At 36.1% G+C, this 16,794-nt stretch overlaps 1 protein-coding gene across 1 annotated transcript in view; it reads left to right on the top strand.

The window, feature by feature from the left end:
• The window catches only part of LOC139963502 (uncharacterized), a 74,448-nt gene that overhangs the window by 4,735 nt on the left and 52,919 nt on the right, over positions 1 to 16,794 (top strand). Inside the window, exons 2-3 of the mRNA XM_071964324.1 lie at positions 366 to 548; positions 5,040 to 5,177. Coding sequence (XP_071820425.1) covers positions 5,067 to 5,177 — 111 coding nt within the window. The 5' untranslated portion in view covers positions 366 to 548; positions 5,040 to 5,066. The remainder of the gene's footprint in view (positions 1 to 365; positions 549 to 5,039; positions 5,178 to 16,794) is intronic.

The raw sequence follows: 16,794 nt of genomic DNA, 5'->3' as shown, positions 1-16,794 counted from the left end.
TCACAGGTGTGTTTGATCCCTATAAAGTTCTCATGTGTTAGTGAATAGATGCTTGTGAACTATTGTATTTTTATTTAAACTTTGTCATTCACATTTTCTATTGAGGAGGAATGTGGGCCTTTCCTGTTCCCCCTCTCGTCATTCCCAGCCCATGATTAGGCAATCTTTCAGAAGAATTGTGGGATTACATGTTATGCAATAGGAAAAATTGCAAAGAAAACTGCTAAATGTTAAACATATTACTCTGAGAAACATCATGGTTTGATTTAAGCCCGGGTTGTACTGTAGGCCTGCTGTATATGTTTATAGTGTGTACATTGCATAGATCTACACTGCTAATCTGGTCTCAATACTTGCATTCACAGATTTGTGTGCAAACCATGTGACCAGAACAGGATGCTGGTAAATGAGTCAGGAGGTTTGGCCAAATTGATGAAAGGAGTGCCAACACAGTCAAGAAGTTCATGAGGACATTATTATTATTTTTGGATAGTGTAGGATTATTATAGCAACAGGAAACCAGCAGGATAACATAGTTGTGAAGGAAGGTAGGTTACAGTTTGTTATTTCAAGTATGAAGTTTTTCCTAGCAATTTCAGTTTCTGAAGTTTGTATATCTTTAAATACTGAAAACAACTCCTATCCTACACAGTTTATTTAGTTAAAAAATATATGATATTGGTTTGACAGAATTGGCAAACAAACAAAACTACTGTTTTAAAGTTTATACCTGTAGTCCCTTTGCCTGTTGCATTTAGTCATATTACTAGAATACAGATCTGGATGTTTCACATAGTCTGTGCATTATATAGGATACCTGCACCTCAGGTGCCAACTGGTAGTTTGCATTTGACCTTGAAAAGTAGAAAACATTGAGCAGCTTAACCCCCAGGCAATGTCTTTGTATACCACCAGTATTTTGTTCAGCAAAAACAGATTGAAGAACAGTCCTTTACTTTGTCTACTGTTGTTATTGATGACTAAACTTGAAAGGAGTTTCTATATTTTGTTTATATATATTTTTGCTGTTAGTTGAGCATCCTCAGCAATACTATATACAGTGCTGTAGGTCTAACTCAGGTCAAGTAGGATGAGTCAGATTTGACCTTTACCCTCATAGGTTTTCCTCTCAATGGGTCACAGTATAGTACTGTACTACCCCTCCATGGCATGGTTTGATCTTTTAGCATTGAGATCATCAAATTGGTGTGCTGTGTTTACAAACTTGTAGTGAAGAGGAGGGTTACTTGAAATAATTTTTGTAGCAACCAAGATAGATTTGTAATTCACGCAGTTGATTGTTTTCCTTACTTTGGTATTTTCCACCACAGACAGAGATATACAGTATCAGTATGTTAATTAACATTGCCTAAAATGATTCTTGTGCAGACAATTATATAGCCCATATGTATGTGAAAACCAAAGTGTATTGTCCTACAAATGCTGACACATATCTCAGGACAAAAGAGTTCCATTAGGTGTGTACAGGAGTCACAGGACATAATAAGTCAAAATGACATGTTTATAAGCTTATATCATAATTTTAAACCTAAAAAAAAAAATCATCAAATGTTTTGGTTTATCCCACAAACGTAGGACCAATTACACTTAACACTGAAGGAGTTGTACAGTTACAGCATCTTATTGTAGTTAAATATAGCAACTTTGAACAGATGCTTTTAAAAGGATATCTACAAAGAAAAAAATTACTGAAAGATGCCACAGATGTTACAAAATTATCTTAAAGCTGGTTTTGACCTGATTCATCTAGATTTGTTTTTGGAGGAAAACTTCAAACCTAACTATGCAAGAGTAATCTTTGTAGAGGAAATTATATGATTTACACTTCCTGCATTTTTTACATCCTTTAGTAACAAACTTTTATTGTTTCCTTTCACAAGTTTGCCATTTTATTATTGTTTTCCTCATCGATAAACTGTTCCACAAAGGCAATGCACTTTTGCCATTTCAGCAAAGCAACAGTTATCTTTTGACAACCATAATTTAAAAGGTTGTATTTTGTAAAGATATGCTTTTATCACCACATATTGTACTTCATGCATTCATTTGTTTGCACCGACCCTGACGTTTACAGTATTTCGCTAAAATTGATTGAAGTTTCCGGGAGTACTTTTCCCAAGGTTTCACACCAAAATGTCCTTAGATTGTGACATCAAAGTACAGAAATAAATTTCTCTTTCTGGAAAGAATCTGTAATATAAAGGAGAACAAGAAAGTGTGAAATTGTGATATTTGGTGGATGTGATTCATATTGTTTATTTTAAGGGCAGTTCTCAGAACTAACTTAAAGCAGAGCTGTAGAGTTTGTGTAATTTCCTATGTGACATCTCCTTCAGCACAATAATACATTAGTACTGAACATATTATAAGAAGTGTGTTTAAGAAGTGTGTTGAATTAGTGTCATAACAGGCGTTTAACTACAGGTCTCAACAATATCTGCTAATTTTGGAACCATGCGAACCAAACATGTGAATGTGATTGCTTATAATATTCCTACAAATATGTATTTACTTCGCTCCTCGCTTACCTGTCTCCCCACAACATATTCCTACAAATATGTTTTTATTGCAGGTAGAGCTACAGGAGGCCTACTTTGCATAATATCTGAATAATTGTGATCATTAAATACTTTGTGGAAAGGCTAGTAATGCTATAGTACTTAGTTCAAAGCTGAGTGCATCATACCCAAGTTGGCTGATAAGACTTACTTGAATTGATATAGCACTTCATAGGTTTAACATGGTAAAACAGGTTTATAATATCATGTACTGTACTAGATACTTGAGAGCATGTGATGGGAAACTGAAATATATGGATTGTAAGAATTGGAAGAGGACCATTTATTGTCAAATTTGAGTTTTAAATTGTACCATAAAGTGTACCTGTTGGTTTGTTTAATTAAGTTCTATAGGTGCTGATTGTGTCAATTAAGTTAGGGAGCTCACAGATTTAGTTCAGTAAAAGGTAGAGCTCTCAAATCTCATTTTCCATTTTGTTGAAATTTGATAAATTGCAGTAAAGAAAGGGATATCCCCAGTGACAGACAATATGGCAGTTATGGAAAGAAAAGCATTATTCCACACTGTTAGTTGAAAACCCCATCTCAATATCTCTTTCCCAACTCAGAATATTGAATAGATTGAATGTTACCTAGTTAGACTAGCTAAAATCTCCATTCTTCCCTGGAGTGGATCACCTACAGCAGGTTGTCTGTAGTGCCATAATGGCAAATATTGTCCTCTTTGATAATTTGTGAGTTATTTAAACTTAAAATCTCTCAGTTCTGATGTGGTTGCAGTCTTACAGAGCAGTTTATTCTTGATTGTTTCGTTTTGGTCTGCCTTGTATATCTTAATTGCTCAGGTTTCTGCTACTTTTTTCAACAGTTTTGACAAAACTGAGATAATAAGCTTTTTGTGATCTACCTAGGCTCCATCAAACTAAGACCTTCCCCCAGATGTTCTATAAACCAAGTGACCGATTAAGGAGAGATTATTTAATGAATTTGATTCAGGCCTCAACATGTTATCCCTCTAACAGATTTTATGCTACTAGTATTAGCATATGCAAAAAGCAGATTGGGAAAAACTTAAAAGTTGTTGGCTGATAGCCTAAATTATGGTATTTATGTGGGAATTTTTTATTGAAAATGCCAGTTGGCTTTGTCAAATACAAACATCTACATTTCCTACTAGAGATTGGTGCATCCGATTAAAGCAGAGCTGGTGGTACAGACAAACTCAGGTGTGCCTTTTACAGGAAAGATTCCTTCCAGTTTAGGGTCTACCAATCTTGTTCTAACCGGATGGTTGGCAGCAAAGTTATTGTTCTTTCACTGATGTCAGGAATATTGTTTCTGGCGTTCCGATTTCCTTTGAAAAATAATTCTTACGACTGTTATGGTAGTTACAGAACCAATTATGAAAAGTCAGGTAGTGAAGTACTTCCAGTGAAGGAAATACAAATCAAATAATACCAATATGTTGTGGTCAAAATGGCATTGTATTCAAGCAGGAAAACAAAACCAGCACAATTTTATAAAGTGTTTTAGGAAACAGGCTGATCTTACCTGGAAACAAATCACTTGTTTGAATAAAAGAAAACATCACCAGGGTGGGGGGGTGGGGGATAATGTGGCTTCTAGTACTCATATCCATGCTCATACTCCAGTGCATTTTCTTCTGTACTAACTAGTAACTCACGGCTGGACCTTGTTCTTGAGTTCTCGTACACAGGATATTGCACTTACACTAATACTAAAGTTTGGGGCTCAGGGAGTGCTCAATATTTAAACCAAACAGTCATAGTTTCCATTATGTATGTTGTAAGACATTTGTATGTGCACAGTGACTATTCAAAATTTAACTGTAGATGTAAAAGGTGCTAATGATGTCTAAAGACTGATGCTGCCAAGGCAAGACTGTTTGTGGATTGCAAACACTTCATGGACAACCAAGTCTGTGTGTACTGTTACAGTGAGAGGTTCGACCGTACAATATTTCATTGCAGGTGGAATGTTTGCCGGTCTTTCATCACATCAACATTCTATGGAACATGCCCGGAAAGTTGATGAAGTCGGGAGAAAATATTGCTGACAAAGATATTGATTAAAGGTTGTGTTCCAGTTATATTAAGGAAACTGAGCACTTAGTCAATAATTACTGTAGTCCAAGATAGATGCAGATTCTCTCTACTAGCTGTGGAAGATGATCAAGAGATTCTCAAGTAGTTAGTTAGACTCATCTCATGTTGAAAAATTGATGCCTCATTTAGTATGATAGATTCAATATTTAAATGAAGAGAAAGAGGCAAATAAAATACTATTTCACATACTTAGCAACAAGAGGATAAAGACATTGAGAGTGACCAGACTAGTCAGGGTGATAACTTAGTGGAACTGTGATGACTTTAAAGGGGTAGAGGAAGACGTTATTCCGTCAGCTAAAAGGATAAGACATAAATGCTTGGTTAATCTTAGATTATGAGGTCATGGATAATTCTTGTTTTCTCCTCCTAGCATCCTTTGGACCAAGGAACCTTCACAATGCCGTCTCGTGGTCGCAGCAAGTACAATCTGGTGGAGGATGCCTATGATACCAGGATACCCTTACATAGTGATGAAGCATTCCAGCATGGGATCAACTTTCAAGCCAAAGTAAGATTTTAATCTCACGCTTCATGTCCAGATCGATTGATCCAATTTGCATGGCGGATGTTCATAATTGCCTGCAGAAGTCGTTCATTCAATTTGAGGTTTTCTCGATCTTCTTCTGATTGTTATTTGATGATGTATGTATTAAAGTTGGATTATGTTGAAAAAGAATATCAGCTTCAACATGGCAGATTAATACTTTAGGGGTAATGCTTAGAGATGAGTTACTGCAGAGAATGTAGCCAAATACTGGTTTATTGTTAGTACTTCAAAGCAAGTCGACATGTAACTGGGATGTCTTGGGAAAGTGCTTGTGGTTTAGGTGGAGGTCAAAGGTCATTTGGGGTCATCAGGGGTCAATTGTGAAAACCTTGTTAACATGATATACTGTATCAAGATGGAAAGCATGGGCAGACTTCATATTTAGTGTGTAGAAGAACCACATTGAGTACAAATAGTCTATTGATTTTGGTGGAGGGCAAAGGTCATTTGGGGTCACCAGGGGTCAAATTGTGAAAACCTCGTAATCAAGATATCTCAATACTGGAAGCTTGGGCCGACCTCTAATTTAGTGTGTAGAAGTACCAAATTGAGTTAGAGAAGCCTTTTGTTTCAGTGGAAGTCAAAGGTCATTTGGGGTCATCAGATGTCAAATCGTGAAACCCTTGTAAACATGTACACCCTCACTATACATTACGTCAGATTCATGAAGAAAACTGCTCATGCTACATCATCGCAACCACAATGCATTTTTGTATTCTGGTTGCTAGAGTAATTGAAAGCAAGTTGACACGTAACTGGGAAGTCTTGGGAAAGTGCTTGTGGAAAGACAAAAAATTCTTTTGTTGGCTAGTTTTGCTTGAAATTGGAGTTTGATAATTTCCTTTTTGCGCAACAAGTGTTAGATATATTTAGCCTGACATCACTCTTTGCCTACTCACAAATAACTAGAGACTGCCATCAATTATTGTTTCATGACAAATGTTCCCACCAACAGCTGTGGTTCACTGTTGTTACCCAGGCAACATACCTAATCTCTAGTCCCAGAACATTAAGATAACCTCTCTGGTAATTCATGCTGTCAAAAAAGTGATGAGATTAACAAATATATTCTTGTCTTTGGAAGTGATAAATCAGCTGTATACATCTGCCAGATCCTCAACTAACCTTAACAAACCCTAACATTAGGTCAAATATTTTTTCCTGCTTACTGTCAACTTTCTATCAGCAGTGGGAATCAATTTGGTAAAAATTCCCAGAACAGTAAAAGTGGAAATAATAAAAACTCTATAGAATGTTTGGGAACATAAAGCAGTGCCTATTTGTTAGACATAGAATTGTATGTAACTTTCTTGTACAGTTATAACCTAATCGTTTTAAGTAAATTGCTAATGTATTAGAGCAATGCTCATTGTATTAAGTTTTCCAAATTTTTCTTTCTCTTCCTGTTGTTTTGTTTTCAATTTTCAGTTTATTCCCTTAATTTTAATTTACCTGTTGCGTTAAGTATATTTCATTCACCATAGCCATTCACTGAGTTTTCCTTACTGAAACCCTTCCAGAAGTTCTAGAACAACCCATTTCTGTTACCAAATGAATTTGTTCAGTTGAAAGTGGCATGTAATTTTCTGCAACTTTCTTGTTGTATTTTGAAGTGTATAGGCCTAATTTGTGTATGATATGTGTGTGTAGGGGTTACCGTATGATTCTGTGTGTATTTATAACTGCGCTTCTTCTCCTGATGTAAGTCTCTTAAGTATGTGTCAGACCAACCCTTTCTGTATAGTCTGTTGCGTGTGTCCTCTGTCCAGATTACTATTTTAAACTAAGCTTGTCCTGTGCAGTGAAGGATAGAGGAATTAAACAATCTTATAACACACTTAGGATGCTTCAGGTAATCTTCTTTGTGGTGAGTGATCATGTATAGGGCTATGGAACTATTGCAGGGCAACAGTACATGTACAGTACACATCAAAGCAGTTGCATAGCATAGCAGTTATAGCATACATAGCAGCATACATAGCATAGCATACAGTACATATCAGCATACATAACAAACATAGCAGTTATAATACCCATATCAAAGGAGAGATTCAACACATGGGCAAACCTAAGTACTGAGGTTCAAAGCATAGTACAGTCCAGCTGGCAATTTAATTTTCACTAATGAAAGAAAAACATATTCAAAGTGTACTGGTGGTAATTTGCATTCAAGTCCTACATCATGTGCAGTTTTTGAGCTAATACTTGAAGTTCATACATCTTGCACCAAAAATTGAATGAAGCAAGCAGGTGGGATAACACTAGATGCACATGGGCAAAACTGTATTGTGGTTTTATTCAATATTAGGATGCATAGACCTCGATATGGAACAACATATGTACATTTTACAATTCTCAATGAGTTACAGAGCACTTTCGGTACAGACTGCTTGTCCTTTTCTTTATTTAATTATGATAATGCAGTTTGAAAACCCACCCTCTTATTTAACAGCATTTTTGTTAACTGATTTAATGTCTAGTCTGTTTTCAGTGCACTGTTTGACCAGTCACTTGCTCTTCTCATTGATAATGAATTTAGTTGCCAGAGGTGATTACTGGCACTAAGTGTTACTCCTCACACCTCCCCCTTGGTGGTTGGTGGTTCTAGGTAACTGCCAATTAACCGAACTGTCTAATGGAAATTCTTATTAAGCAGGGACAGATCGACTAAAAAGAAATGGTATATAAAGCTTTTTGAGTAGCAAATGTTATTGAAATGTTAAACAATGAAAATTTGAAATATAAAAATAGAAATTTTGCCATTGTGTGGAGACACTACAAGTGTAATTTACAGAAAAGACTGTTCTGTGGAAGTTTGCAATGTCATATGATACTTTATAGTTTGCTTCTGTACTTTTATGCAGGGACTCAGTTGAATGAAAAACTACCCATGACAAGTTTTCTGATTGCATTTGACAGCTTTCAGTATAATTTACCAATTGAGTGCTCCTTTAAAATTATTGATCAGCTGTATCATAATCAAGATTTACAAACTCAGTATATTAATAATTTAATAGTATGTATTTTAGATCCTCCTGCAAGCAGGAACTTGCGAAGGAGCCTCATTGGCTTATCAAATCCCCAAGCTGACCCAAGTCAGTCTCTTACATTCATATTTAACGTCCATGATTTATGAATTGTCAATTGTCAACCACTCTGTAACTGGACGACATACAGTACATTAATCTTGGAGTGACTCGAACCGGGGACCTTATGATTGAAAGGTACCGGCATTAACCACTGAGCTAACACTCCTAAATGGTTGGTGCTATTACAGATCTGTTGGATAGTAGGCAGTTAACGTTTACCACACGTAAGCTAAATGCCAAATTGTCATGATAGGGAATTTACCAGTTCAAAAGCTGCTAGATATGATATAGTTATTTAAGAGGAAAATATTTTGCTGAAGGAGAAACAAAAGCAATATGAACCTGGAAGTGTGTTGTGTCGATGGCTCTGTCAATTTGTACTTTGTAGCCAGTGACTGGTGTAAGAGAGGATTGGCTGACATACAGGAAGGTATTACATTAAGAGGACAGTGTGCAGTCAACAAGTAAATTTGGTAACAGTTCGTTCAATGGTCTGGAACCCTTCCTGTAAAAGGAGAAATAAGATAGCTGGAAATACATTGTGTTTACTTCAGTCTAACAAATCACAACAGAAAGGATTAAATTTAGGCATTAACTTCCAAGATGTTCAAATAAACAACAGGTATATTGCAGTTCATTAGAATTTGTGGGACACAAAAGTTTGTTGCATTGAACTGAAATGTAAGAAGTCCAGTTTTTACTCTGATGCAAAGTTATTTGTAAACATACGGACGTGTTAGTTAGACTGAAGGCTATCGCATTATGGTCAAACAATTTATAACCTGGTCACAATTGCAATAAAACAGAAACATAGCTTTCAGTGAGAATGCCATCCCAGGTGGTTTGATGGGGTGTATTATATGCTGAAGGGATTGCTACCATCATTTCCTTCTGCTTCAGTGTAAGGGACATTGAGCCTAACATTTTCACTATTGCTATAAATATTACAACATTCTTAATAGAAACTAGCATCCAGCTCGGTGGATGGACATCAGTGAAGGGAAGTGGTACGCAATTTACTTACTGTACTCTTTAAAATAGGTCACTACATCCTACTGATAGTGTACTAGCTGGACAGATTAAACCAAAGTGGCTACATGCTGATTCGTGTCAAAGGTCAGGGACCATAGAGGTATTCAAGAGAGTCGGGGTTGGAGGGGGGGGGAGGAAAGGGTTGGTGTGGAGAAGCAATTAATCATGTATGTACTGTAACATCTATAAAAGTATCTTTCAGATCTCTTAAATCATCTATAATGTGCACTTTTTAAATAGTTTTATTTTCAACCCCATCAGGTGGTAAATTGTACACTTTGAACATTACCTGGAGAGTTTTAATCTCTTTCCTGCCTTTTCTCTTTTAGTTTCATTCTAAATTCTCTCTGTCAGTTTAAAGGGTCAAAGTTTAATAACTATACCGGTAAGTCAAACAGGTTTTCCTACCTGCTGACAGGTACTAAGGTCAAAGGGCCCTAGAAGAGGGAATTGTTTGACAACAAAACATCCTGCCTTATATTTTTATCTGCAAAATTTCCCAACTGCTGTCTCCTTTCCTATAGTCTCACTCATGCAGGTCTTGGTTTCTACTACCCCTGCATGACGAAAACGAAACCAATATTCTATCGTCCTTTCAGTGTGTGCTTGTAATTTTAAAGAAAAACTTTGAGGTATATAAAACTGACTCAACTTAAAAAGTCAATTAAGAGGTTCCTTAGTTTCCAAATAGTCAAACTTGCCATTAATGTTTAACCCAAGCTACAGTAGCTGCTCAGCATTGTTATATTCTTCAATAGCTGAGGAAGTCTCGGGACTCTCAGCAGTAGGCAACAGCTCTGTATACAGAAAGTCACACATACAGTGTTAACGGGGTGTATACAGCTATGACTATTGGTCTATATGTGTAAGAGATAACTGTCATGAACACTTGAATTTATGTACTTTAGACAAAACCAAATATTTTATGTAATTTAACTTCCCAATCAGAGCCATTCAAGAATATAAGCAAATTCATCAAATAATGAGTGGTTTTGTTATTATGCCTATTTTTTCAAATTCAGTAGAGTATGTTAGCTTTGTTTGCAATAACACTGAAACAAGCTAAGGTATTTCAAAAATAAGTTGTTAATAGCTAGATAATAGTGAAACATGCAGGCCATCTAGTGATTTAGTCAGGCCTTGCAATCCAACATCTATGAAAAGTCTTGGACCGTAGATCAGTTTAGAGAAATTGGTCTAAGATGGCTTCTATTTATTCCTGTCACAGGTGGTGCTACATACCCCTCAGTTCTATCCACTAACCACCACTTTTCAATGCAATAACTCTAATAGAGTGTTACCATATATCTGTCTGAAGAAGGCCAAGCCTTTCATTTGGCTCCCTCCTCCCTTTGAGTGCTATTCCTTCATTGTTGCCGCAATAACTTGACCAAACAGCTTCAGGATGAAGCAGTTTGTTTCCTTTCTACTACTCAAATGAATTCTATCAAGACAAGTTTTTCAAGTTGTTGGAGGGGAAAGGATCATCTGTTTGCAGAACTTTGCACAAAGTTCACTAGTAGGCCATTCACTAATAGGCCATGTTTTTAATTTCGGTGAGAGTGTGTAGGAGTAAAAAGCAGCATTTCCTTCTTCTGGTCTCAAAAACCTTCAGTGAATGCTTTGACCTCCATTGGCTGTCAAAAGACTTGAAGTGTAGGAAATGCTGAAGGCAGGATACTGGTATAAGAATCATAGGAGAGGCAGTCACACGTGACAGAGATGAAGAGCTTTAGTTTGGTACAAATGCATGAATTCACACTGTTAACTTTGGATGTAGAACCCAGCATATTGAGGTGTTTGAATAGCTAAATGCTCTCAAGTTAAAGAGAAATTATTAGCAACAATTAAACTTATCCAAAAACTTACAGTAAGTTGCAAGAAGATTTGTAGTCGGCACGAATGGGTTATAGGTGCTGTAGTTGTCATGCATTAGTGGTTTCATAGAAACTTACTGCTGTGTGATTTGGAGACCTCTATTACTAAAGTGCACCTGTAGTAGTATGGTATTGGACACAACTTAGCCTAATGGACCTTTAATGTACTACAGCATGGCATGTACTGGGAAGGGCAGAATTGTAATCTGAAATTTATGTCTCTGAACAGTGTTGGTACTGTACATATTAAATGTGGTCAGTCAAACTTGTAATCACCAATGTAGGAGCTTTTACTTAGAGAATAATGGCCATGCACTAGACAAGGGCATTGCATGTTGATGACCTGTGTAATTAATATGAAAGTATTTAACGTGCACATTTCTTGTGTTTTAAAAATTTACCACTGTGTAAGTTAGTTTTCTGATAGGCAGGTGGCCATATAACACTATTTTTTGAATACTGCACAGCACAGACACTTGGTGTGTTTCGTTTGTGTTAGATTTTAACACAACATAATTAAACTCCCAGTGTTGCTTTTCATTCATGCCTATACACTAGATAAACAAATCTAACACAAGTCAAAAGAGATTTACTGAAGCATACTAGATGAATTGGCCTTGGCGCTTTGATTTTAGCACGTTAAGAACCACTCTAAGCTAACCGGTGGAACTCGAGTGATTAGCTAAAGTGCGGCAATGTCTTATTGTACAAAAATATCAGTAGGAATAGACATGAAAGGACATTACCATTGTCACTGTGGAAACTTGTGAATACAAAGATCATCACAAACAAAATTACAAATATATCATCCAAGTAGATAATATGTGTAAAAGTAAGATGGCCTGACATTTCGATCCTAGCAGGATCTTCTTCAGAGGCTAATTGACAAATAAAAAAATAAAAAAATAAAAAATATCTGTTATTTAAATTATAAATAGAATGCTAAAAGCTTGTGTAAGTATAATAATGATGTGACCAGTTTAGCATATCTAGCAATTTTTGTCTAACTGTAATTTTTCCCATAGAACAGATAATGTTACATGTAAAACCATATTGTAGGATCTAGTGAGACACCCAGTAATATGGAACTATCGATATAATTTTACTGAAACATTTTGTAAACTGTCAGTCATATTAATCACATGGAACTTTTCATACACTTTTAGTACTTTTATTCAAGTACCACCCTTCCCCTTCCCTTCCCACAAATGACAAGAATAAACATTAAACACAGTTTTAAGAACTCCTATATAATGAGACATCATGTGACATGAAAGGTCTTTTCTAGATCAATATCCTGGCTGTAAGAGAGTGTGAATATCAATAAAGGTTAATGCTGTGTAAGCCTGTTTCTGATCTAATTATCAATCTGAACCGTTAAATGAACATGATCAGTAAGTGCATCTCTTCCATAATCAGTCTATGCTACCTTTGAAGTGGCTGTATAGAGAGTATAACCCTACACTTGCTCTGTACAGATATGCTAACCTTCCACAATATTTTAACACTAAAAGTGCACATTTTTTAAACACATCTGTAACAATTTTGAAGTGCTTTTGATTAGTGTGTTAGAAACATTTATACGGGCCTTTGTGTTCACATAAATATAGTGTCATCGTGAGACAGACTGACCAATGGAGTCTGCAACGTAAGTTTGGTTCCACTAAGAATCGAATCATCATGCAAAGTTTGCAAACCTGTATTTGTAATTGAAGGGCTTGAGGTATTCTAAGATGACGGTCATGACATAGAATGGGGACTTTCTGCAAGATAAAGAGTAATTTGTCTCCAAACACTTCAGTCCTGAAACAGAAATATCGCTAAAAGAAGCAAAAAGCAATGAGATTATCACAGGTACAATACTCAACTGTGAGTACCAGTCAATATATTATGACATAGAATGGGTACTTTCTGCAAGATAAAGAGTAATTTGTCTCCAAAGACTTCAGTCCTGAAACAGAAATATCGCTAAAAGAAGCAAAAAGCAATGAGATTATCACAGGTACAATACTCAACTGTGAGTACCAGTCAATATATTATGACATAGAATGGGTACTTGCTGCAAGACAAAGAGTAATTTGTCTCCAAAGATTTCAGTCCTGAAAAAAAATATCTATAAAAAGAAGCAAAAAGCAAAAAGATTATCTCAGGTACAATACTCTTGAACTGTGAGAACCAGTCATAATATAATGACATAGAATGGGACTTTCTGCAAGATAAAAAGTAGTGCTCTCTCCGAAGACTTCAGTCCTGAAAAAAAATTATATAATTGAGACATAAACAGTAGGACACGGGTGTTGTTCCCATCATGCTGGATAGTCAAAGAACTGTTGGTTATGAAAAGTTTGATAATTAAATACGGCTACCATTTATAGTCATCTTCTTGCCTCCTTCAGACATTCTGCTGGCTTGTGTATAAATACTCCTCAATAACATCCTCCATTTTAAGGACCAGAATCTCTAGAAAACTGATCTCATATATCTTTTCAAATATTGTTTAGCTATTTCCACCATGTTACTTTGTAGGCAATATTGGTATCCATCAAACTAAACCATGTTGATACTTGCATTATTTGATTTATTTCATGTGCTAAAAGCAGTTTTCAATGAAGGTCTAAGTTAAAAATTTGCACTTGCTGTTAATTAAAGGATTGATCATTAAACACACACTGAAGAGAAAGTTGTATTGATAGACAAGGTTTAGCATACAAGATAGTTTACAAGTTGTCATAAAACTTTCTCTTTATGACTTTATGGCTCCCCCCCCCCCCCCCCCCCCCGTTTAGACATTGTCAGTGTGAAATGGTACTTGGAAAGGAGATCATATTATTTTAGCAATTGATATATTGTATGTTTATAAAGTCTGTCCTAGTTTTTCTGAACTTGTGGTTGGGTTATTATTATTTTATGTTTTTTGTTTGTTTTGAATGACAAGAGTTTAAACCATGAAAACCTTGTAAACACTATGCCTCAAGATAGGGACCTTGGATACTTTCCATACTTAGCATGTGGATGCTGCATATTGAGTTGAAGAAGCCAATATTTTTTTTGTGGAGGTCAAAGGTCATCTGAGGTCACCAGACATTAAACACTGAAACCTTGTAAACAGGATATCTCAAGACAGGAGGCATGGATACTTCTCATAATTATCATGTGGATGTGTCATATGGAGTAAAAGAAACATTGTTTTAGTGTAGGTCAAAGGTCACATGAGGAGGTCACTAGAGGTAAGTATTGAAAACAGTGTTAACACAATATCTCATGTTAGAAAGCATGGATACTGTTTCTACGTGGCATGTGGATGCGTTGTATTGAATAGCGAAGAACTCAATTGTTTTTGGTGGAGGTCATCTGGGTCACCAGTGGTCAAAGTCTAAAAACCTAACATGATATCTCATGGTAGAAACCATGGATACTTCTCATACATCGCTTATATGAATTTGCCATATTGAGTACAAGGATCGTGTTGTTGTTGGTGTAGGTCAAAGGTCAAAGGTCATTTGAGTTCACCAGAGGTCAAAGTCTGAAAACCTTTAAACATGATCTCAAGGTAGGAATCATTGATACTTCTCATACTATGGTGTGTGGATGCATCACATTGAATATAAGACCCCTATTGTTTTTGGTGCAGGTGTGTATTATTGCCACATGTGTTAGACTGGCCAGTGTATAGCATGCCATTGTATAATTATACATCAAAATAGTATTTCAGGACATTTATCTAGTGTAATGAAGTCATCAAACCTCAGTCCATTTTTTGCATTCTGGTAAAGCCTTCACTTGATGCTCTAAGATTTTACCTCAGTCTAGTACTTAGTCATAGATTCCCTCTCTCTGCAGTTCGAACATCTCCAGTTTTTGTGTCCAATGGCAACGTGGCACAATTATGAAGGGTTTTAACGAAGATCTCGGTCATCTGTTAAATTGGATGCTAATATAAAATCACAGTAGATGTAGAACCGGTACTCCCTGGTTACCTTTTTGTAGCAAGAATGCATCAGTCACCTAGTCAATTGGATATGACTTGGAGCAAGTTTAAAAACCCTGCCAGCGATTGTGCACGTATGTAATTTGTTTGGCAGAGAGCTCGGCTCGCATCTTTCGATACTGTACATGCTTGGATTGGTTTAGGCAAACCGCTCGAAGGAGAACTTCTTTTTCTCCCACTATTACTCATCCTCCTCCACACCACAACATGTTATTTTCACTTCGGTGGAATCTGTTGACCCGAGTTTTAATTTGATGATGCGACTTAGCCATTACTGAGCGTGCCGGTATGGGAAGATACAAACAAGTACATTAATTCCTTGCAACAGGTAGATCATATTCAAGTGGACGACATTTATATGAAAAAAAATCAAATTGTTATTTTGAAAACAAGAATTGTCTTCACTTCTGCATTTTTGATATTGTGCACACTTCACATAGCATGGTAGTAGTTTACCTATGTGTGCACTTTACCTACATAATACAATTGGATTGACTTTAGATGTAGTGAAATGTTCTTTATTTGGTTGTCGAATTTGTCAGTCTGGTGGTGCTATACTCGACCATTGAATGAGAGATAAGCTACCTCAACACATAACTTGCTACTTAAATCTACAACAATGATGCAATGAGACATTATCTTCAAAGGTTTGTAGGAAATGCTCCATTACATCAAATATGTGGAACACAAACGTTTCGGTAAACATATGATTAGTATTTATCAATTATTTGAGAATCAGCAGCAGACACATCTCTTAGTAACATTGAAAAGTTGTTACACTTACTGTGTATTTAGTAATTATATTCATTGCCTTTTCAGAATGATCAAAGCTGCAACCCAAAACAAGATATACAGGTAGTTTTGAAGAAAGTGTAACCTGTGTTGGTAATAGACAGGACTGTTGGGGATTTTAATGAAACTAAGAATAAGAGGCATGGAAGGGATTACAAAAATATTAAGGAAATAACCAATTAATAAGGCCTTAAAAACCAATTAATAATTTACTAAAACTGCAAAAACAGTAACCTAGAATGTACCTAGTTAGCAGGTGAACTTGTAGGGATTGATTTTTTTTATCCACACTGACCATAGTCTTAATTACATCTCGAACCAAAAGTTCTTCTCCTTGAGGGGTAATCTGATTCAGTTGCAATTAAGTTTTTCTTTTCTGTCTCTGACCTCATTTTTGAGAGTCTTCTATATTTGATCTTGATGGGTTCACATTCTGAAATGAAGATGGATGTTGTATTCAGAGAACCTCTCGAGAGGATGCAGTGAGATATAGACAACCTTCATCCATATATTCATATCCATGTTAACCATCTACAGTATGTTGGAAATTGGAATGAAATAATGTGGCATAGAGTGATCTGGCTGGTTTGGCCTGTTGTCACAGCACACTTCTACAGTACTGATAAGGTTAAAAAAAAGTTGTTTTCATTCTGAACATTGTGAATAATTGCCAACAGCTACGTCATGTAACCTTTCCCAGTGTATGAAGCAGCAAGACGATGTCCTTCAGAGAGGCTTAGCATTAAATACAAGCAATGATTTAGCCTGCAACCCAATGTTAATGTAATCTTTGTATAACA

This window comes from Apostichopus japonicus, chromosome 22 (genome assembly GCF_037975245.1).
Source record: "Apostichopus japonicus isolate 1M-3 chromosome 22, ASM3797524v1, whole genome shotgun sequence".
Lineage (NCBI taxonomy): Eukaryota > Metazoa > Echinodermata > Holothuroidea > Aspidochirotida > Stichopodidae > Apostichopus > Apostichopus japonicus.
The sequence above is the reverse complement of the archived record's forward strand: the minus strand, read 5'-3'. Positions and strand labels throughout refer to the sequence as shown.